This window comes from Acipenser ruthenus, chromosome 1 (assembly GCF_902713425.1).
Source record: "Acipenser ruthenus chromosome 1, fAciRut3.2 maternal haplotype, whole genome shotgun sequence".
NCBI lineage: Eukaryota > Metazoa > Chordata > Actinopteri > Acipenseriformes > Acipenseridae > Acipenser > Acipenser ruthenus.
This window is the reverse complement of record NC_081189.1, coordinates 81034199-81056928: the sequence shown is the minus strand read 5'-3', so window position 1 is coordinate 81056928 and position 22730 is coordinate 81034199. Positions and strand designations below refer to the sequence as shown.

The following is a 22730-nucleotide window of genomic DNA, read 5'->3' as shown; positions in this document are numbered from 1 at the left end:
TATTTAGATTCCTCTATAATAGACCCCACTGAATTGTATTACTTGTTTGGTAAATTTATAAAGGTGCATTTCTGCTTTCAGAAATAAATTACAGACTATGGAGGATAAAACTTTGAGTAATGGCCCAATATATTGGAATTCTAAGCCAATATCCAGGCCTACGTAGGTAAAATATGAAGCAGTCAAACCAGCTAGTATTAGTTTCGTAGAGAAAAGAGGGCATCTGTGCACTGGAGACTTCACCCAAGAACCCCAGGGATTGGTCTTTTATGCGTTAGCTAGATTACCGAGTGTTATCATAGCTTTAACACATCTAGTATTGTTTATGTACAGGACTTTTGTAGGGCCTACCTTATACAATTGACTCATTCTTTGTAGTGCAAAACAAATATTGATAAATAGTCAAATATTATATTTTACGCTTTTTTAAGGTAAAGTGTTTTTTTCTGTGTATTGGGATAGAGCTTTGTACAGTAAACATTGTTATGCCATAGGGCCAAAATACAGTTACTGTACATTCATCCTCCATCAAATCAATAAAGAGCAATTAGTGGGAGATGCTGCAGACAGCGTCATCAGGTGCCATATACCATTTAACCTTCTAATAAAATCACATTAGGAACACAGTCGAAGCTATGAGAATATCTGCATTAATAGATTTTTGTGCATTGTGTTGCTTTCATGCCCTTCATTATAAGCAATTATTTGGAAGGAAAAATGTTGACTAAGCATATAGACTAGCCTTTTAAAGACGCATTTTACTAAGAACAAAAAGGGGGGGGGGAAACTTTCAATAACAGAGCCTATTACCAGTAAGTGCATGAGCTTGTATTTGGTCGTATATCATTTTCTAGTTTCTACTCTTGATTTCTAATGTAAGTCCAAACGCATGTGCCCGAGTATATGCCCCCCCCCCCCCCCCCGCCCCCGCCCCCCAAGGCTGAAGACACAATGCAATTTGCATTACTGAAGAACAGGATGGTGAGTTGCAATAGTAAAACTGATTAAAGACTACCCTTGTACTGTAGAATTTCTCTTCATTCTTCTAACAACCTATATGTAAGCACATGTGCCTATTTGTACAGAAATATGGTACATACAGTAGCAATTAATAAATATTTGGTAACCACATTGTAATAAGCTTAATATTTTATCATTACTTAAGCAGTTGTTTTTTTTCTGTTTCATATTTTTCTACGGTCACCTTGTGGGAGTGCCTGAAGATGCCTACAGCATTAAGGAAGTAGTGTGGATATACACACTGCTAAAACTGCTTATCAAACAACTTTTTTTTTTTTTTTTACAGAACCTAGTTATAGGTATTAGTGAGCTAAAAAGGAAGGTAGGGAATTGTCAATGAAATCAAATGGACTGCATATTGTTGAATATAATTTCTATGTGGTAGTGCTTAGGCAGGAATTCAGAAATCAGTACCAAGAGAAAAGCACAGCACTCACTAATGCTTTTAGCCACAAATTGCTTTTGAATGATATTTAAAACAAAAGCAAAAATATCAGAAAGCAGTTTAAAAATTGCATTGCATACCAATTAGCACAATGCTCTTTGAAACTACAAAATCTGTGTTTATTGAATCTCTTTCTAGACATTATTATTCATTTGCATGACAGAAAGAGTTCACACTTTTTATTGCTCATAAAAATCAGATTTCAAGCAGCAGCAGGTGAAGGGTTTAATGAAATGGGCTGCAGTTCAAGCTCTCACATGCCTTTTAAAAAGAGAGGTGATGGGATCACGCTGTTACGCCATATGTATGCTGTTGTGTGAATCTGTCATGCTTTTTTTTCTAATGAAATATATCAAAAGCTGATTTGAGTATGGTGATAAAAAAAAGTAGGAGGAGGCCAAGATGGATCAATATCCAGAAATGTACTCACAGCAGGTGATTTAGGGCAAGGAGGAACAAAGGTCACCAAATAATCTGTGGGTGAAGGGAATGAAGATTTAAAAGAACATAAGCATGTCAACAGACCCCTGCACAGCAAAGCCCTACCACCCCAGTCTTGTGGAAACAGAGTGACCCTGGTCAGAGGTCAGCAAAGAGTATTTGTGCTTTGGAATTCTGAAGAGTACCCTGACAGTATTAGAGCTACAAAGCTGTCAGTATTGAGTATGAAGCAGGTGAGCAGGATAGGGGATGAGTTTCCACTATAAGCCAAAAATGGCAGGGAGATAAAATTGTCATGTTAGAAAGTAATTAGACTTAGTTCTGGTCAAGATTGGTATCAGATTTCAAACACTTTTTAGAGAATTTACTGATCTGTTCAGAAGTGTTGCAAATCTTCAGCACAAAGCAGATATTTGCAGCTCTAACACCACAGCTATATTCAGTACAGTAGTAAACAGAACAGATAAGCAACCAGGCAGATTTACTGCGCTTTTGTTCGAATGTAATGTTAACTATGAATACAGCAAAGTTAGCAAAGAGACATCTAATGTTCACTAATTAGCCTTTACATTAGCGTTCTGAGTTGTTTATTACAGTACTAATAAAAACAGTAGCTTTTACTTGTTAATAAACAGCTTAAGAGCATTTGTGTAAGGGCTCCCCCTTTTTGATTGTGTTACTTATCAGTTGTAGCCCATTGTGTTATAGTAGGCTATTTTTTATTTAGGTTGATGAAATCCATGCACATTTCCAACTGACATTTTTTTTTGTTTCATGTCAAGCCAATTCTTTGCACTACTGGAAATGGTCACCCTTTTTACTATTTTTTTGAAGCAAGTGAAAGGTTCTGAAAGGAAAAGAACAAATAAATATTGCAATATACATTTAATAACCCATAATAATTACTGAACAGCTTACTGGATTACTGAACCCCCTATAATGGTTTCTAAAAAATATAAAGAAATGCTGCTTTTGGTCAAACTGCCAAATTCTTGTTTGCAAAACAAAGTCGAGCTATGGATGCTGTGAAGTTCTATTGGATGTTTTTCTCTCTCCTGACCAATTGATCTTTGTTGGAAACATGGCAGTTTAGAGGGATTCTTTTTTAGAGAGAAAGGTTTGTTATCAATGTATCATTAATTTATCCAAAACATACCCCAAATAATGCTGCTTAAAACATAAATGCTATGTAAAATGTCTAACTGAATTGAATAAACTGAATGAGACCACAAATAATTACATTGTTTAAAAGTGTGGTTGTTTTTGTTTCTTGTCTTAAAGTTTTTAATTGAAGTAAACTTGCATAGCTATGCATATTTATTTCTCAACTGTCTGCTTGGACCAAGAACTAGGACTGACAAAATAGCTCTGAAAACTATTTTAAGCATTCATTTTTTTAATGTTTGGTTACCATTTACTGCTTCTAAGTTTCAGCTGGGAAAGTGGGAAAATTCCATAACTGCTACCCAAGTGGCCTTAATTAAATCAACGTGTTGGCTTCAACTTTGCTGACAACACTAGAAAGAATGTCTTGGAACTATAAAGGATTTTTTTTATAAATTTGGAATTGCCAATTGTTTTTTAATCCATTTTCTCCCCAATTTTAAGCCCGGCTCACCGCTGCAACCGCCGCACTGACTCGGGAAGGATGAACACGAGCACACGCGTCCTCCAAAACGTGTGCCATCAACCGTCCACTTCATTTCACTACAGGCCCGCCATGCAGCTACCTTCAGAGCTACAGCATCAGAGGACCACACAGCACTGGGCCGCTTACCGGCTAGTGCCCGGCCAGCCCTCCCAACCCTAGGCGGCGCTTGGCCACGGCTGGCAGTGAAATTGCCTGGACCCGAACCAGTGATCTCCAGGTTATAAGGTGCATCTTGCACTCCACGTGGAGTGCCTTTACTGGATGCGCCACTCGGGAACCCCTAAAGGAATTTAGCCAGTCTGACAACACAGGTACAAAGGTACTTTAAAAAGTTAACCATTTGACAATTACTTCCATTTCACCTCAAGGTTGCCTTTTCTCATTTGTGAACGCTCCAAAAAAGAAAAGGCAGCCCAGGGCCAGCCCAGATGTAGGCCACAGTTTCGATGTGGCCCAGGGCCTGCAATCCAAGACCAGGGTCAGCCTTTACATATGTATGAACGCAAAGCAGATTTAGGGCCGGCTTTTCGTATCGCATGACCAATGTGGTTACATAGCTCAGTAGTCACTCCCATACTCTCACACACGCAAAAGGTAAATAGAAAGCTGAATGCTGTGCTAGGCAAGACGGCAGTGGATCAATATTGAATGGTCATTACTTCATACAACTATAATTATAAAAATATGACTTAAAAAAACAATCCAGCGGGTTACCGTTCAGGTTGTTTCTTTTACATAATATAGCTGCAGTGCATTCATAATTATGCTTAATTTGACACAATTTTCTTCCTGTTATTTAGTAACTAAGTGATAAATAGAAAAACTGCAGGATTGTGGATCTCAATAATGATCACTAACATGGCGACTTGGCATATTCAGCCACCATTGTTTATTTTGTATGCAACAATATACATAGCTAAAGAAGTGTGTGTCTTTACATTAAAATGCTGATCATTTCTTTTAGCTGCTTGCTTTTACACTCCCAAAAAATACTGTTCTCATCCAGATATTAAGAGCGTTGATGCACCATGTGAGGGCAAGACCCTCACTGTAATATTTCAGTGCCTGTTATTGTGATTATTGTTAATGTTATTCTACTGGCGCTAGAGCAGTGGTTTATTATGTATCTTGAATGTTGTTGAGCAAATTGTATTTGATATGTGATGGTGTATTGCAGAATTTAGATTACGTCACTTCCCTTAATGAAGTTGTCGTTTACATATGGGACAAGGGTTTTGTTATATAGCCGTATGTTAGGTAATCTTCCAAGTGAAGGGGTAATGCTAATGTTCAGTCTTTACTGGTAATGGTTAGGGACTAGAGAATAATAATAACAATAATAATAATAACGAGTAAAAGATAGAATAGTTTAATGATCGTGTTTGTAAACAAAGACAGTATTCGTGCAGGTTAAACAAATACGTATAAATGAGAAGAAACATGTGTAATGTATTTAACATTATTTATTGTCATGTCTTTCCTTAGGAGGGAGCAGTAGCACTATTAGGTGGTCAGTCGTGAGTTTATCTTGTGAATGTCAGTCATTGTGTACAACCTGATAGTCATTTGCAATCTGAGTGAAAAATCCATTACGAAAATAAATATTTATACCGGTCAACATGAGAATAATGTGATTGTGGGTGGGGGTAAACTCGGACCATCATCCCGTTACACACCATAACAGTAAGTCAAAATAGTCAACATGTTTTTTTTTTTGTTTTTTTTTAATATATACCATAAAATTGCTACTGTACTGCATTGAAAAAATAAATATATTAATAAGAAACATCTGCTACAAAAGGATTACTGTATATCCCGGTAGCTCTCGTTCCACACAAAAAAAAAGCAGTTTGGCACATTTTAGGCCTGCTTGAGTCACACACGTGAATGCGCAAAGGCGCCTTAAAAACGCAAATGTGAACAGGGTTTCAGACCTAAATACAGGGTTTATGAACATCCCCCCCCCCCCAGATGCATTTATTTAATCAATATCTGCATATTAATACAGCATGTTGATGCTAGGACTTAAATACGTGTGTATGTACATACACACGCCTGTTGCCAGTCTTCTTGCCAGATAAAACTACTCTAGGATGTACTAGACAGGAATGTTAAAAACATGTCTTTTGAACATCGCGAGCCAGCCCTGGCAGAAGCTGTAGGAAACTGGCAGATTGAATCAGAGAAAAGAGGGCTCAGTTATTGAAAAATAAATTAAACATAATTAACATGGGAAATAACTGTCACTATCTACACACGTCCTGTATGCTTGCACATTTATAGAATATGATGAGTTTGTAGAGAATTACCCTGAGTCTTTATAAACGTTTTAGCATAGTGTGCAACTGTGAGTATATAAACATGAGACACTTGCAGGCAAAACTTCAGTTAGCATTTGGTTGGTAAAAATGTGAACGCAGATTAAAGCACTGTAATATCAAAGAATAAAAAATGGAGCTTGGTTGTTACGGAAAACACACACACACACACACACATTGACATACAATAAATAACAGCACGCACACAAATATAAAATTTCAGTTTTTACTGTGGTAACCTACATAATTCCTCTGGGAATTTAAAAGACTTCAACTCTGCATTCTTATAGCAGTGACTTAACTCTGCTCAGTCAGGGCATTCTGCATTTTCACTTTCCATTTAGGCTTTTCTGTGTTTGACAGTGATATCATTTTCTCATGGAAACAAGTCTGGTTCTTATTAAAAGATCCTTTTGTTAGAAATAAGGGCAAGGATTCGCCCTGGAAACATGATGCATGGGTCAAAGACTTTAGTGGTCTTTAATAGGGTGGGGTCAAATAATTGGAAATATACATATATTTGATCTATTCCTAGATCACATATAGATCATTGCTGTGAGGCTACTGAATGTTTGATTGTACTTCAATGAAACAAAACTAGAAAACAAATAAAAAGCTTTTTAAACAAAATGCCATGTGTCAGAGTCAAAAGACCCTGGGTAGAATGGGCATTAAAATACCATCTGCTCTTATGAATATCTCCATCCCTGGAGCTTTAGGCTAATGCCCAGTGAAGTTTCAAATATTAACACTTGAATTTAATATCAATTTTATGTTGTATTTAGTCATCATGGACTGGGTTTAAGTCTCAATAAATTACACATTCCTTGCATTGGCTAATATAATCTTCAGTAGTTCCTTCCTAAACAAATCTATCCATTGCAAACACAGAACACCACATCCTGACAGGTAGCCTCAAAAGCAAACATTACATATCTTATACATTCTGTCCAGGAGTTGGTCAAATTCCTTTAATCTAGTTACATAATATAAAAGATGTTTTGAGAATACATAAGTCACTTAATTTCTATTGGGATAAATCTAAGCATTCTCAGGTCACACACTTTATACACTGCAAATCTAATACAACACTGTTTTAAAATGTAACTAAATGTATTCATACTCTTGTACTTGTTTTGAGGAGTGAGCCCAAAGGAACATTCCAGACCAATGTCTGCATTACTGCAGCACAATGCCCTCTTTTGGTTAACTAAAGCAACTACCTTAACTGTGCCAAGATCTACAGTGCTTAATGGACTTTAATGCTACAGAAAGTGCTGCACTAAAAATAATGTACATCAGCTGGGATTAGCAAAACAGAAAACCACACCACTCCACAGCCACAAATTGGTACAGCATGCGCAGCAGCTCCTGGATGTGAGCTTCCCCACATTGCCTCACAATCCTACCCTAGAAGGACCAGCTAGCTCTTCACGGATGAGAAGGCATCTGAGTCACAAGACCCATTTGCTCTTTAGTCACTAAGAAATGTGTGCATTACTGAATTATGTGAATTTTGCTACCTGTTCACCAAGAATGGGCTTGACCCACAAAAACATAGGTGATTTTTGGCTGGTTTTACAGAAACCGATTAACATCAATCTTAACTACCTTACCAAAGGTAACATTAAGTAGTCTAAAATGAGTGCTTATGAGGGTCTGTGTACTGACAGGCATGTGTCTGCTATAGCGATACAATGTAAATCAAACAATACTAGTACTATTAGGACTTTCTTTGTTTCCATGAGGATACTTCCCATATGACGTATATTTAAAAAAAAAAGTCCATTACTTACTAGTCCCATGCACACCCTCTAGTGCTATAATGATAAACATGAATTCTTAATAGAGTACAAACCATTAAATAAATAATTAAAATAAATGACACACACTATGTGAAAAGGTAACAAGAAATGCTGAGCTGAAGAAGTTTTATTCAGTTTTTAACCCAAAAAATAAATTCTCAAAACCTGCTCATAAAAAGTATCAGATGGAGAAACTGCACGTGTATTATCCAATACGAACACGGGGCCATTATTGTCATCTTTCACATTAGGCTCTGATATAAATCAAAGCTGTATACATATTAAAACATTTAAAAAAGTTATCCTTTACATAAACATTCTGCTAAACAGCCAGGTACCTGAATTAAATCTGAATCCTTGTTATACTGGATATGACCACAAGAGCAATCAAGCACTGTAAGAGGGGTTGCACTCTACTTTAGTTGTCTCTACATGATTTACATTAAAAAATACAGTAATTCATAAGGAATCAGTCATAAAAAACAGTCACACAGTGTTGCTTCTGCAGAACAAACAAACAAAAAAAACAAAACAATGTAAACCTTTCAATAGAAAGTAATTATCTTGAAGCTTCTTCAGTCTTCATCAAAATGGATGTGCTTGCTTGCCTCTCTTGTTCTAGCCACAATTATTTTCTCAGCTTTTGCAATCAGCTTAAAAAGACAAAATAATAATAATAATAAATTAGCCAAAAGTGCAATTTGTTTTATTTACATATTTTGCCACAAACAAGCATTTTCTTTTACCTTTTCTGTGCCTCGTTTTTTGTCCCTTGGACGATTAAGTTTAGCTTGTCTGTCCACCAAAATCTTCTGCCAGTACCTTTGTTCATTATCACCTTAAAATTCCAAAAAAATAAATAAAATACAAATATAGTATATTGAGAAACATATTTAGCATCTCAGTTTCACAATTTTTATGCATGAGGTACAACTTATCTAAAACATGTCAGTAATCAACACATTCCTTTAAGCAAAAATGACATCATTGACTTTAAATATGATTGTTACTAAATCACGGTTCATATACCTCTCCCCATTAAAATTCAGAAGAATTTTCCATGACTTCTCAAAAGGATAATTTCAATGCTAATGATCGTCATTTTACCAGAATATTTAGGCTCATTATTAAGGCTACACTGCAGAGGTGTTTGTTTCTCTATTCCAAAATACAGGTCAAATCACACTTAAACTAAAACTAAAGTTTGTAAAAGATTTTATAAAAAAATAAATATTTCAAAAACATCCAATAGTTATGTTTTTGTATTTAGACAACATGCATGTATTTCCACCACCACTCACCAGACAGGATTTCCAGTTTCCAGTGGTGTTTCTTCTGAATCTCTGCACTTGAATCTATCACAGTCTTGGCGTCTCCTGGAGTTTTAAACCGGACATGGCCCTCTGCATCTCCCTCCAACATGTCCACGTAAACCACATCAGCCACTTCTGACAAAGCATCCTGATCACAAACAAGAACACCTATATTTTATTCTACAATTAACTACAGCAAACAACCAGAAACAAAAAACACAAAAAGGCAAACTCCCTAAACAAGGGAAGTGTACCCGACAGGCAGAAAAAATGACACGGCTGTAAAAGTATGCAAAAGAATGTAATCTCTGTGTAAAGTGTACATTGCAGAAAGAAAAAAAGAAAAAAAATAACTTGTTTCTGCGCCTTGAGTATATTCTAAAGCCAAAAACCAGTGGATATTTGTAGAACTGGTACAGTTGAGTGGAAACTGTCATAGCCACAAAGTATTTACCACAGTGATAAATCTGCCATATTTATTTTTTTCAAAACAGCAAATGTTACTCATCCAAGATGATCTTAAATTAACTTATTTACTGTAATCCTATGAATGCAATGTTCGATTCCTTTTTATTTAAAAATAATTTTAAAACTGTACCTATACATGCTAATAGTCAGCACCGCCTAATCGGGATCCTGATAAATCGGGATTGCTTCTTAAACGGGATAATTCCAGGTGACGGTTCTTCCCAATGCTATTTATGTTGTTTAATTGGGACGTCACTGTTTAATTGAGATACGGTATTTTCAAATGATGAACAGAGATCACTTTTTAGAGCAAGACCAAGACCTCTTAGCACAGTGCAGTGAGTACGTAATTACACTGTGACTTATGTAGACCTTGTTGAACTCTTAAAGGAGTCTCCTGTGGTGTCTCAGGCTGCTGTTGCAAAGAAAGTTAGTGTGTCAACATCGCAGGTGGTTTAATTTTGTTTAGGGATAAAAAAAAACAAAAAACAAACATGGACTCGTATTTTAAATGATGTACTTAACATTTAATCATAATGTGATTTCAAACTTTCTTTTCAGTAAGAATCAAAAAAGTGTGACTAAGGTTCGTCTCAGCTGCCTCTCGTTTAACTGGGACAGCCGCTTATTTCGGGATAATTTTCCCTTTTCCTGAGGCGTCCTGATAAAGCGGTGCCGACTGCATTCAAAAGTGAAGAAATGTGTCGGTACTGTGTGGAGGTTACAGAAAACAAGCCATATAAACAGCCACTTTAAGACACTATTTGTGATTTAAATGTGATGGGTAGACCATCCAGCTTCCCTTTTGTTCTGAAGTGTTGCACCTGAAGTCAATGCTATTGAAGTCACCTTACATTTCCCAATGAACGAGGCAGAGCCTCCAGCCTGCAGGTACAAAGCCATTGTTACCTTGATGCATTTCCTGCCTGGTAGGGGTTCACTGTGGGTGATTTTGACAATGACTCCACTCACAAACTGGGGTCCCTGGGGGGCAGCCTTCTCAGGGGGCTGGGCTTCTTTGTTGTTTGCTTTGACTTTGAAAAGAACAAGAGTTACACAAATAGATCTCAATGGAGTGGGCATTTCTTTCTACCCGCACAAGGGAATGCACATATGTACGAGAATCAATAGATGAAAGGCAAAACAGTAGAAGAGGAAGAAAAAAATATAAACATTTATGAACAACACTTCTTTGTTACAGCTACTTCAGTTATGTATTTATACAACTGGTTTTATGATAGTCATGAAACGGTGCTCCTTGTAAACTTCACACACAACTTCTTAAATATATAGCACATCCCAGACAAAATGAATAGGAAAGTGATGCATTCTCATTAAATGGATATTAAAATACACCAGTGTGAATTGGGTGTTCTGGCGTGGGGGAGGGTCTGAATCTAAATCTTAATACTTTCATATTTTATGGTACCAAACACTGACTGTTCCATAAAGACAAAAATGTATTGTTCACACGGTAACAAAAAGAATGTTTTCACAATACAGATAACTATAAACAATGCAATGTATTTAAAAGTATTAATAAAAGGATATTTCTGATATTGTTATGCAAGACAGCTATACCTACTTGCATTATCACTTGGTTGACATGACTCAACCTCCATCTTCCCTTCAGTCTTCTGTTTAATCTCGGACATGGATTTCTTCAAAGAGGACATGCTACATTTCTGTAGTGTTAAATACTCCTGCTTCAAATCCAACCATTCATTCCTAGAATAAAAGGAACCATAAAAAAAAATAAATAAATAACAAAAAAAATAACGTATAAGCCAAAGGGTTGTAGGGAATTAAGACAAAATGACAATAGGACATGACAGCAATTCAGCAATCCCAGGGCTACTTTCACAGCCTTATTGTCAAACATACCCACGCACAGAACTGTTGCACACACATGCACTTGCATAAAAAGGCTGTTTTTACATTTATGAGCTCTGAGGAACACAGCATACCTGTACCTATGCAGATTATTACATGGATGGAAATAAAGCTACCCTTGCATAGTGGTTTCAGACATTCCAGGTGAATTGGACATACCTGAACTTGGTACATATATACTGTAAATATTTAAGTCCTTTCTGGCATGGACAAAACCGCAATGGAATGGGATACTTATTTCCATCAATTTACTGTATTATGATGAAATGTTGGACATACGAGCAGTGAGATATTTACTGTTATTTTCAAAACACATTAAAAGTAAGGGTAAGTGATCTTAAAGCATTCTGCTGGTTTCATATTGCAAGAGCAATAACAATAGCAATTATTTTATGAGCAGCACGAAAATCAAGAGCCATTAGCTTCACCCCCGGCACTGCCACTATTATAACCAGTCGGCTGTCCACTAAGATACCTCTTGTACATTTTTAGCCTTAATTATAGTCAAGCAAGCTAGACTTACTGATATCAAAACAGATCATGCATAGAAACAGCTTTGGTAATATGGAGAAAACGTATGGGCTGAGGACTAGTTTTCAACTAAAATGCAATCAAAACAAACTTTTTCCATCACTATGGTACTGACATTGACCATGTACAATAAGCAGCACCCAGTACACATTTGGAACCAGCCACAGCCAAGGTTATTCAGTCAACTGGCTTGAAGGACACAGAGTCTCCTCAGCATCTGGATTTCATCTAAAAACAGCAGAGGTTACCAATCCAAACAAGTCTAAACTCTCTGCTGCTCAGGTGTATGGATGATGGAGTTCAACATGACCTTGTACTTTTAATCCTGCTTTGCAAAATGCAGTATTCGGCAGGTTTGGTAACCGGAACCCCATGCATGCAACAAACTTACATTAACCACTGCTGGGTATACTTGTCAAATGTATTATGCCATTTTGGAAATCCTTCATTAGCTGCCATGCAAACAACCTGCTGATGTTAGGTTAAAGGAATCTGTATAACATTCAAAACTGAAAATAGCTTCATGACCCGATCATGATTTAATAAAAGAAGTAAACATTAACATTGCAGTACTTTGGGATTGGTCCATTTAATCAAATCTTTGAAGTGCTGTGTACTTTATATTGTAAGCCCTATAAATCAACATGTACATTTTAACTGGAATTAAACTAAAAATCAATATAAAACCTTGGAAAAATAAATCATGTATTAACTAGTAGAAAATAACTACACATTTAATACCAGGACGTGTCTTTTAAAAAAAAAAACACCGTTCAAGCCTCCTTTGTTATGACACAGACAGCAGTTAAAATGAAGCACAAAAAAGTGTATAATTGTTGCCCTTATCTAAAGAGCATCCTCTCAAGCTTAATGGTTTGAGGTGATGGCTTTCAATTGCTGCCGTTATCAGCCTTTTCTGTTTTATAGCCCAAAATCATCCACAACAGTTAAACAATTAAAAGTAAAACAAAGTAATTTACAAAACAATAGATTATTTAAATGACCACCCTGTGTGAGTCAAGGTTGCTTGAGCCAGTAGCCACTGCTCAGGTGACTGAGATAAATAACAGGCTGGGTCATTCGTTCAGTTACTCTCTGGTGAAGCACAAAGAAGACTGCATGAGGACTCTGCTGGCTTGGTAAATTATATAAGACATGCACTCAATATGATATAAAACTACTGAACTGCATTGTCTTAATACATTATGTGTACATGTTCTTGTATAGAGTTGTTGTTGGGCATTTTCATTTTAAAAGTGGGTTCCCACTTGACTGAGTATTTTACCAAGTATCACTGTGCTGGTGTTGCATTTTAGAAATAGGTGCACATTGATCATTTAGAATGAGGACTTGAGGTGTATTTTTATTTTTGTTCGACTTTTATAAAGGCTAAATCAAGTTTATACATTTTAAGACAAAGGTTTTATTGTTCTAGGTAGTATTATCTTGTATTTTTTTATTTATTGTTATTATTTATTGTTATTATTTATTGTTGTTTATTATTATTATTATTATTATTATTATTAAAAACAGGGAATGTTTACCTCTGGCCTCTACCGATGCTATTGTGCAACTCTGTTATTTTAAGATTGGAATTGCACTTTAGCAATGGTTGTGGACTGATCCACAGGAACATCTTGCATGCAACAATTTACCAAAACTGAAGCAAATGCAAATTTATTTTAAATTGGATTTGAACATTTCACTGGGTGTCTACAGGCCCACACATTTAACACTTACTGTGAATCAGTAGAGTAAGTGCTTATTTGTTGGGTCTTTTGATGCACTGGACTGACACTGCAAGGGAACTTTCAATAAAGTCTAAATTTATTAAATAAAACTTATTGCAATCACAAACAGACTACCGAATATTTCCATGATTTTGGGAGGAATTGTTTTTTCTCAAACAGCAAGGCATTACTGTCGTATAACTGAGTAAGTGCTTTTCTGTTTGAGTGAAAGACAAGGTCTATAAGCCTCATTTGTTTCTTTGCAATTTAAATTTTTTAGATATAATTATTAGGATCATATTTGTCTCTGTCCTATCACAGGATTCCTCAAAATACAGCTGACCACACATTCACACTGCAGAACAGTTCAACTCATTCTATGTTTTACCATACACTGAATATGCCATACTGATAATTAAATTCAAAATAAAACCCTCAATGGCTAAATATTTTGTTGGGTCTTCTGTTCAGGGGTTTAACTTTAACATTTAACTTCTCTTCCAAAGTAATTACTATAAGAAAGGTAAACTTGCCCAATTTCTCATCAGAATTTAAGCTGGTGGGACAGAGAAATTAAAATGCCCTTCACCAATTAAATCTTACTTGGAAAGGACTCTTAATGGAATTACTTCTTCTCCCATCTTGTGTCTCTCCTTGTGCTTCTTCTTGCGTTTCCTCTTGGCTTTCAACAGAGACTCATCTTTTTTCAACTCCTTTTCCTCCTCTGTAGATAGCTCTGTAGTATAAAACAGCCCTACAGCAGTTAATACTCTAATGCATACTTTAAACTTCCCAGAGCTTAAAATGGGTGCAATGAAATAAAAACATGAAACTAAAATAAATTACAGAACATTTAAAAAAATAAGTGAAAGAAATAATTCCTCCCAAGTTATGTTTAAAAATTAATTTTCTAATGATATTTAAAGAGTCACTTAGAATGGACACAAAATATCAGTTGTCTTAAGAAATGTATTCTTCATCTTGTTGTTTAGATTAACTAACTGTCTGTGTAACATTTTATGTTTCAGTCATAATATATGAAATTTAGAACTCTATACAGCTCAAGCATGCCTTATCTCTAAGCACCAGAGTAAGTATTCTCTGTCCCCTTGCAACACTCCACCTGAACTGGGTGTAAGAAATACACCAAAGTTACAGCTTACTATGAACAAACATGTGCCTTTGTTTTTGTAGAAAGGTGGAGCTGTTCATTTTCATAAACACTACAAATTCCAGGTACTTTAACAATTACTGATCCTTTTGTATTTTATTATATTGTGTCCACACGTATAAATGTAAATTAAGTTACTTTTACAAATTATAAAACCTGAAGTGCAAGCAGATATATTTGACCCTACCTTTCAAATCTCTTAGCCCATTTTCTGACTCTTGTTTTAATTCAGGAACTCGTTCCACTTCAGAGACCTTCCTGACTTTGCATGGGGTTTCCTTCTGGCTGTCTGTGCTGCTTCTCTTCCGTTTCCCTTGCCTCACCTCCTCTGTGGGCTCTGTGCTTTCAGATCTGCATCTTTTCTTTTTGTCCTTTTTACTCAAGGCTTTCTGGGCATCAGTACTATCTGTCTCTGAGCATTCGGACAATCCCCTAGGCCTTTTCTTTTTAACAGAAGGTTCTGCACAGGATTCCGGGTCGGCTTCCTTGACTTCTGAAGCTGCCAGGCCACTGCTCTCCTTTCTGCTGCTGCGAGACTTCTTTTTCTTTTTCTTCTTCTTCTCCTCTGTAGGTAAACTAACATGTTAACCTCTTTGTAATGCCATTTCTGTATGAGGTAGCAACTATAGTAATGTGTAAATCAATTTAATAGACACATTTTACTATAAGGAGTGTCTCTCTGCTTTGTTTTGTAAAGTCATTTGGTAGAGTACAAGTTTATGTTTACTTACATTTCTTTACTGCTTACATTCAGGCAATTTATTTATTTATTTATTTTTTATTTACACAACTTAAGTATTTCCATATAGGTTTCAAATGACTGCATAAACATCAATGTATAATTTTTTTACACCTGAAACTTGAGTCCTGGTTTCAAAACCCTATAAAACAAACTATTTTCAAATGTACATAGACAATTTAAGGCGGACTTACCTACAACACTGCACTCACTGGTGTCGAGAGCAATAGGTTTTCTCTTTACTGTCTTGGGGAAGATTCCAGGTTTTCTTGATGCATCTTCTGGTGGATTGTTCAGCATCTTAGTAAAACACATTTAGGGAGAAAAGACAGTAACGACATCAATACCTACAAGCAATTCAAGGAAGTCACGGCCTGAAATGTAATAGTTCAACTCATAAAAAAAAACATTTGAATAAATACTTCTCTGCTTACTTCTATGGCTTTCTCAGCTTGTGCTTCAGTTTCAAACTCAATGAAAGCAAAGCCTTTGGGATCTCCGGTGGATTTGTACCGAGGAACGCTGATGTAAACCACATTTCCACACTTGGTAAACACACGCTCTAGCCAGCTGTGGGTAACGTTTTTGGGAAGCAGTTCCTTTATTTAAAAAATAAAAATAAAAAAGAGGAAATTGTGGCTGTTAGGAAAAGAGCTACACGTTACAAATTCAGCAATATAGACTGCATGGAAGAGGGAAATAAATAGTGATACCAAGGTATGTCCACCTTTAACCTGATCTGATAAAAAAGCCATACTGCTACTTAAAACAACTAGATCTAAAACAAATTCTGAAAATTGCTTCCACATAGAATTACACTTTGAAACTAACAGAGTTGAATAATAAATGGAAAAACAAACCTACCACATACACTGTGCGCTCATTAACATTTTTAGGATCCTCTCCAAGTGCATGGCGTCGCCGCATTTTGGTTCCCTCCAGATTCAGCTAAAACATGAACACATTACAATACCATGGTTAAACATGCAATTGTAGCAAAAGCATAATGAACTCCAAGTTCTGTAGCCTACTATTTAACCACCCAGTATGTAATTAAATAAACAAACAAAAAAAAAAAACACAACACACACCACAAGACAATGCCACAAATTTTTGAGGATGAAGTTCTTGCCACACAATAATTTACGTTATGCTACAGAGGTATTCTGTAATCTCTGTGTACAGACTAACACCAGTATTTTTGTGTACCTGGTCGTATAAATTAAAGAATAAAGCGACTTACCTCCACTACCATTGAATTTTTCAGTGCTCGTGCTATTAACTTCACATCAGTAGTCAACTTTTTCATTCTGTTGAATGTTGTTAGCATAGAAATGTCAACATCTGGAAAACACAAGCATACATTTATTCTTTTTGCAGAATTAATATATGTGCAACTAAAAAAGTAAGAAAAAAACTTTTCAAACTTTTCATATTAAAAGAGGCTCTGTGGTCCAGTGGTTAAAGAAAAGCGCTTGTAACCAGGAGGTCCCTGGTTCAAATCCCACCTCAGCCACCGACTCATTGTGTGACCCTGAGCAAGTCACTTAACCTCCTTGTGCTCTGTCTTTCGGGTGAGACGTAATTGTAAGTGACTCTGCAGCTGATGCATAGTTCACACACCCTAGTCTCTGTAAGTCGCCTTGGATAAAGGTGTCTGCTAAATAAACAAATAATAATAATAATAATAATAATAATAATAATAATAATAATAATAATAATAATAATAATAATGAGATTAAAATGCCATTAACCTCTTATTGACTATTACACCAACTCATTGTTTAATAAAACAATTTAACATGGTTTGCTAACATCGGGAACTAACTACTTACCAACAAAAAAGGCGGCAAGCTGACAAAATATTTTTGTGATTAGTTCTGATGCCAGAGATGTTGAATTTCAGTACTGCTGCTTAAAAGATAAATGGCAGTTCTGTTGTCCAGAACTTGATGTAAAACAAATTTGCACTAAACGATTTTGCCACTTACTTGTAACATGGTGTAGAAGAGTATGCTATCAATATCCATTGCCAATTTGAAGGAAAAAGGATTAGCGGTACTTACATCCATCTCTAGATTTATCAAGTTTTTCTCTGAGAAATCTGTCTTTATGGAGGTTGACATCCCCAAACCAGAAGTCGACCTGCTTCTTCACATCAGAAAGCAGCTGTTTAACTCTTGATCTTTTCTTTTTCTCGTTTTCTTTCGTCTTCTCACTGATTTCCACCTGCACACCCTCACTTCTGGTAGGCTCCGTCTCCATGGCTGCCATATTTGCACCTGTAAATACAAATACATATTTACCAGGGATTTATAACAGTGCACTTTACAATAATATACTGCAGAACTAACACATCACTACTTTTGAGACCGTTATACTGTGAATAATTAATACGCATTAAGCAGTACTACTGCATTATAAAATACATCAGAAATGTACTTTGTGCTACAAAAAAAAAAAAAAAAAAAAGCATAACTACTGTAACCTGTGAGGAAACACATATTATTAAGCGTCCCTTCTGTTACTTATCCTCAGAAAATCTGAGACAATGCCACATTTTTTTGAGGATGAAGTTCTTGCCACACAATAATTTACGTTATGCTACAGAGGTATTCTGTAATCTCTGTGTACAGACTAACACCAGTATTTTTGTGTACCTGGTCGTATAAATTAAAGATTAAAGCGACTTGCTTTCCTAACACTAGAACTCAAAGGTTAAATAAATATCAATCTCTTCAGTCATACAAAATAAGAGACTAGTAACAGCCAAGTATTTCCAAGTGCTGCGTTGATAATGAAGCAACTACTTTGATCAGTAGCGTGCTAAAGCGCCTAGTTGGTGAAACACGAGATTCAACTTATTTTGGACCATGCACTTACATAAATGAATTACCAAATTACTCCAATTGAAAAGAACTATTAAACACAATCAAAATAGGGCATATACGCTATCCAGTTCTGTAATAAAGCTTACGGTAGACTGTACTTACAAACAGCTGTACAAAACTTACTTCTCCGTAGACTCGACTTCTTGTCACACGCTGTAGGACCTCTCCTTAAATCAATTTGGAACCATTACAAATACAACACAGTAGAAACAAATATTCCCATCTATGGAATAATATACATATATTGAAATTCAATAAATTCTAATTATAAAAAGAAAACATGTAGTATTTTCTGTAGATATCACTGTTTAGTTTTTATTTTTTTTGGTCAGGAGATTTCTACAGACGCCTATTTTTTTTTTGTCTCGCTTTGATGAGGTGTTCTTCCGCGGGAAAATAAAAAAGAAAAGTAAGCAGAGATGACAGCGGCTGTGTTCAAGCGTCAACAGTAAGTACCATACAATACATTTCGGTTTTTATGTGTTTTTAATATTTATGCCAGTGATGCAGTTTGGAGTTGTATTTAAATAAGTTAGTCAGATTTGCAAACTACTTCAGCTTCATTAACGTTCTTAATGTTATTTGAATTATAATATAATAATAACAATGAAATGCCAGCATTTGCATTTGTCTGACAGGGAATGAAAGGGGTTTTTATACAGCTTTATAAAGTATTTGAACAAAAAAAGATGTAATTCAGACTGTGTTTTTACATATGTATCTCATATGTACAAGTACACTATCTTATACAAAATGTGTTAATTAAACTGTTTCTTCTAGATAAAACTGTGAATAAAATGTATTAGGAATGCTGCGAGAAGAACTGGCAGCCCATTCAATAGAATGTTTTGTCCAGAGTTTATTGTAAGTATCTTGTGTTTGGTTTATTTCACCTTGGCTTTAATTATGCAGACACTATTTTACGTATTTCACTGTACCTACCAATTTAAATTATCATTTCGTAATGAAAAGCCATCAAACCAATGAGGGGAACAATATTGTAGGAAGGGGCACTCATATACATTGATCTCCTCATGTACAGGTCTGCCAGCACAACTGACCCGTAAGTCAAAGTCAAATGAGGAACTGTCTTTGGGGGCGTGGGAGTTAAAGATTACATAAGGGATATGTACAAATAATAATAAAAACTACTGTATTATTTTTTATTTCTTTACAGTGTTATTGTTTACCTTTCATTATAGCACCTCGTCTCACCTGGTGGCCAGTTATTGAACAGTATTTTAATTTACTATGTTTACCCCATTTGTCAAGAAGCCTCCACTGATAATGCTGTTTGAATATGAGGTACTGTATTGAACTTCTATGAAATGTTTTGGTAACAGGCATTGTACACTCACCAGAAGACAAAGAAGGCAAAGACATGGCAAGATGGAGTTTTAAAGATAAGCTGTGATGGAAATAAGGTACCGTGTTTAAAAATGTTTTGAATTTTTTTAACAAAATATTTTGCTTGCAGCTGCTTTATTAAGCAGCAAAGGCCATCGGTGGTATTGCACACTGGAGTAAAAAAAAAAAAAAAGTTGGGCCAAAAGGTCCACTTTTATACAGTGCCTATAGTAAGTATTCACCCCCCCCTTGGACGTTTTCAGTTTGTTGTGTTACAACCTAAAATCTTGATGCATTTAAATTGGATTTTTTTTCCTTTGATTTACACAACCTACTCAACACTTTCAATGTGTGAAAAAATGTGGGAGTGAAAAAACTAATCAATTAAAAATAAAAACCTGAAAAGTCTTCATTAGATAAGTATTCACCCCTTTGCTATGACACTCCCAAATAAGCTCAGGTGCAACCAATTGCCTTCAGAATTCACACAGTAAGTTAAATGGAATCCATCTGTGTGCAATAAAAGTGGTTTAAATGGAGTCCATCTGTGTACAATAAAAGTGGTTCACATGATTTCAGATTAAATACACCTGTCTCTGTAAGGTCCCACAGTTGGGTAGTGCATTCAAAGCAAAGATACTACCATGAAGATCAAGGAGCTTTCAAAACAACTCCAGGATAAAGTTGTGGAAAGGCACAGATCAGGGGAGGGGTATAAAAAGATTTCAAAGGGATTGAATATCCGTTGGAGCACAGTCAAGTCGATCATTAAGAAGTGGAAGGTATATGGCACCACCCAGAATTTGCTTAGAGCAGGCAGTCCTCCCAAACTGAGCTGCCAGGGAAGAAGGGCATTGGTCAAAGAAGCCAGCAAGAGGCCAATGACGACTCTGAAAGACCTACAGCGTTCCATGGCTGAGATGGAAGAAACTGTCCATGTGTCAACAATAGCTCAGGTACTCCACAAATCTGGCCTGTATGGAAGAGTGGCAAGAAGGAAGCCATTTCTGAAAAAAGCCCATGTAAAATCCCGCTTGGAATTTGCAAAAAGGCATGTGGGAGACTCTGAAAAGATGTGGCAAAAGATTCTGTGGTCCAATGAAACAAAAATTGAACTATTTGACCTAAATGCAAAGCGTTATGTCTGGTGAAAACCCAAATCAGCACATTACCCACCATCTCTACTGTGAAGCATGGTGGTGGCAGCATCATGCTATGGGGATGCTTTTCATCGTCAGGGACTGGGAAGCTTGTCAGGGTAGAGGGCAAAATGGATGGAGCTAAATACAGGCAAATCCTTGAGGAAAACCTGCTTCAGTCTGCAAAAGACCTAAGACTGGGACAGAGATTCACCTTTCAGCAGGACAATGACCCACAGTGACACTGGAGTGGCTTAAAAACAAGAAAGTGAATGTCCTAGAGTGGCCCAGTCAAAGCCCAGACTTGAATCCGATTGAGAATCTTGAACAATTTTGCCCAGAAGAATGGGTGAATATTGCACGATCCAGATGTGCAAACCTGGTAGAGACTTACCTCAAAAGACTAACAGCTGTAATTGCTGCAAAAGGTGGTTCTACCAAGTATTGACTCAGGGGGGTGAATACTTATCTAACCAAGACATTTCAGTTTTTTTATTTTTCATTAACTGTTGTTTCACAATAAAAATTCTTGCCTCTTCAAAGTGTTGAGTAGGTTGTGTAAATCAAAGGAAAGTAAATCCCATTTAAATGCATCAAGATTTCAGGTTGTAACACGACAAACTGTGAAAACGTCCACAACAAACTGTGAATACTTACTATAGGCACTGTAAGTATTTGGACCACTGGTGTGTGCAAAACTGTATGCATATGTTCCGGTTCATGTGTAAAATCTGTAAATCTATAGATGAACCGGTAAATGTGTAAATTCACCAGCTCATCTGTCAATCTACAAAATAACTAAGTAGTAAGGTAGTAAACAATCATCTTTTACTTACATCCATAATCACTGTCTGGCAACAATTCACAATACAAAATAATGTTTTGGCGGTTAAATGACTTGGCACACTACATATGATTTTCACTGAAATGCAAAATTTGTGTGCACTTAGGTTATGCTTTTTTCTAAATGAGTTCAACTTAATAATACTAAATCACACTTAGTAGAGGCATGAGTTTTACTGAAGAGATGTCATTAGTACCATACCTAATGTTTGCCCTATGGTACATTTTGATTTAAAATAAAATTGTGAAAGTGCATTTTTTTACATAAAGCGAAAGACAAGGTGGATAAAATTGTTAGAAATAACCAGAAATATCTCTAATCGTGTCTGTATGTAGAACAAAACTTCTCTGCTAAATGCATTATTATTTTTTAATAATAATAATAATAATAATAATAATAATAATAATAATATTGCAAGATGTGATGCAGTGAAGTTTAGAAAGAATAATCTAATAATACACAAAACAATCCTAAGGCTTTACCCAAGTACGTAACAGATCTTACAGAAATACTTTTTTTTTTTTTTTTTTTGCCATTAATCTCCCTGACGTTACTTTATTTCCAAATTCACCTCAGTCACTGTAGCATTAACTGCCTTGTAAGTACCATCTGCTTAGTTATTTTATACATTGACCGGTCAGCTGGTAAATCTGCACATAGTGGTTATTTTATAGATTGATCAATGAGCTGGGAAATCTACACATTTATCGGTTCATGTATGGATTTACCGATTTTACACATTAACCGTCACAACACATACTGTACCTCTCTCTAAAACTCAAAGATTAAGATTAGCCACTAGGGGGGACTCTGGAAACGAACAGCTGGCTGTTAACACTTGTTCACATTGAAGCTGTCAAAGTATTTGTTATAAATTGTTTGTTAACAACAACATGCATATAGCTTCATAATGTGGTAGAGTGTGCAGATTTTTAAGTGTCCCCCCCAAAGCCCAACCAGCTAGATTACAATTGAATCTTGTCA

At 36.0% G+C, this 22730-nt stretch overlaps 2 protein-coding genes across 5 annotated transcripts in view; one reads left to right on the top strand and one right to left on the bottom strand.

The window, feature by feature from the left end:
• Positions 1–7789: 7789 nt before the first annotated feature.
• larp7 (La ribonucleoprotein 7, transcriptional regulator) lies at positions 7790–18669 on the bottom strand. Of its 4 annotated transcripts, none has more exons than XM_034034429.3 (13): positions 18540–18669; positions 17592–17807; positions 16769–16869; positions 16390–16473; positions 15960–16124; positions 15720–15825; positions 14974–15351; positions 14219–14351; positions 11047–11189; positions 10371–10495; positions 8982–9141; positions 8427–8518; positions 7790–8333 (listed from the first exon to the last, which is right to left on the bottom strand). In XM_034034429.3, exons 2-13 carry the CDS (start codon positions 17797–17799, stop codon positions 8256–8258), a joined length of 1773 nt encoding a protein of 590 aa, XP_033890320.3. In that variant the 5' UTR covers positions 17800–17807; positions 18540–18669; the 3' UTR covers positions 7790–8255. The 4 variants fall into 4 exon arrangements, with proteins under 4 accessions (XP_033890320.3, XP_033890319.3, XP_033890322.3 ...); XM_034034428.3 differs by having other exon boundaries at positions 18519–18635; XM_034034431.3 differs by lacking the exon at positions 18540–18669 and adding an exon at positions 18409–18538.
• Positions 18670–18747: 78 nt separating this feature from the next.
• The window catches only part of LOC117972212 (protein ZGRF1-like), a 29611-nt gene continuing 25628 nt past the window's right edge, over positions 18748–22730 (top strand). Inside the window, 3 exon segments of the mRNA XM_059022102.1 lie at positions 18748–18864; positions 19197–19280; positions 19760–19840. Coding sequence (XP_058878085.1) covers positions 19260–19280; positions 19760–19840 — 102 coding nt within the window. The 5' untranslated portion in view covers positions 18748–18864; positions 19197–19259.

Bases quoted from the DNA above. Each gene is read 5' to 3' on its own strand.
- larp7 (XM_034034429.3), bottom strand. From the start codon at position 17,799: ATGGCAGCCATGGAGACGGAGCCTACCAGAAGTGAGGGTGTGCAGGTG. The intron at 9,142-10,370 runs GTAACAATGGCT...GTTTGTGATCAG, and splicing joins CAGGCAGGAAATGCATCAAG to GATGCTTTGTCAGAAGTGGC. The intron at 8,334-8,426 runs GTAAAAGAAAAT...TGTCTTTTTAAG, and splicing joins AAAAACGAGGCACAGAAAAG to CTGATTGCAAAAGCTGAGAA.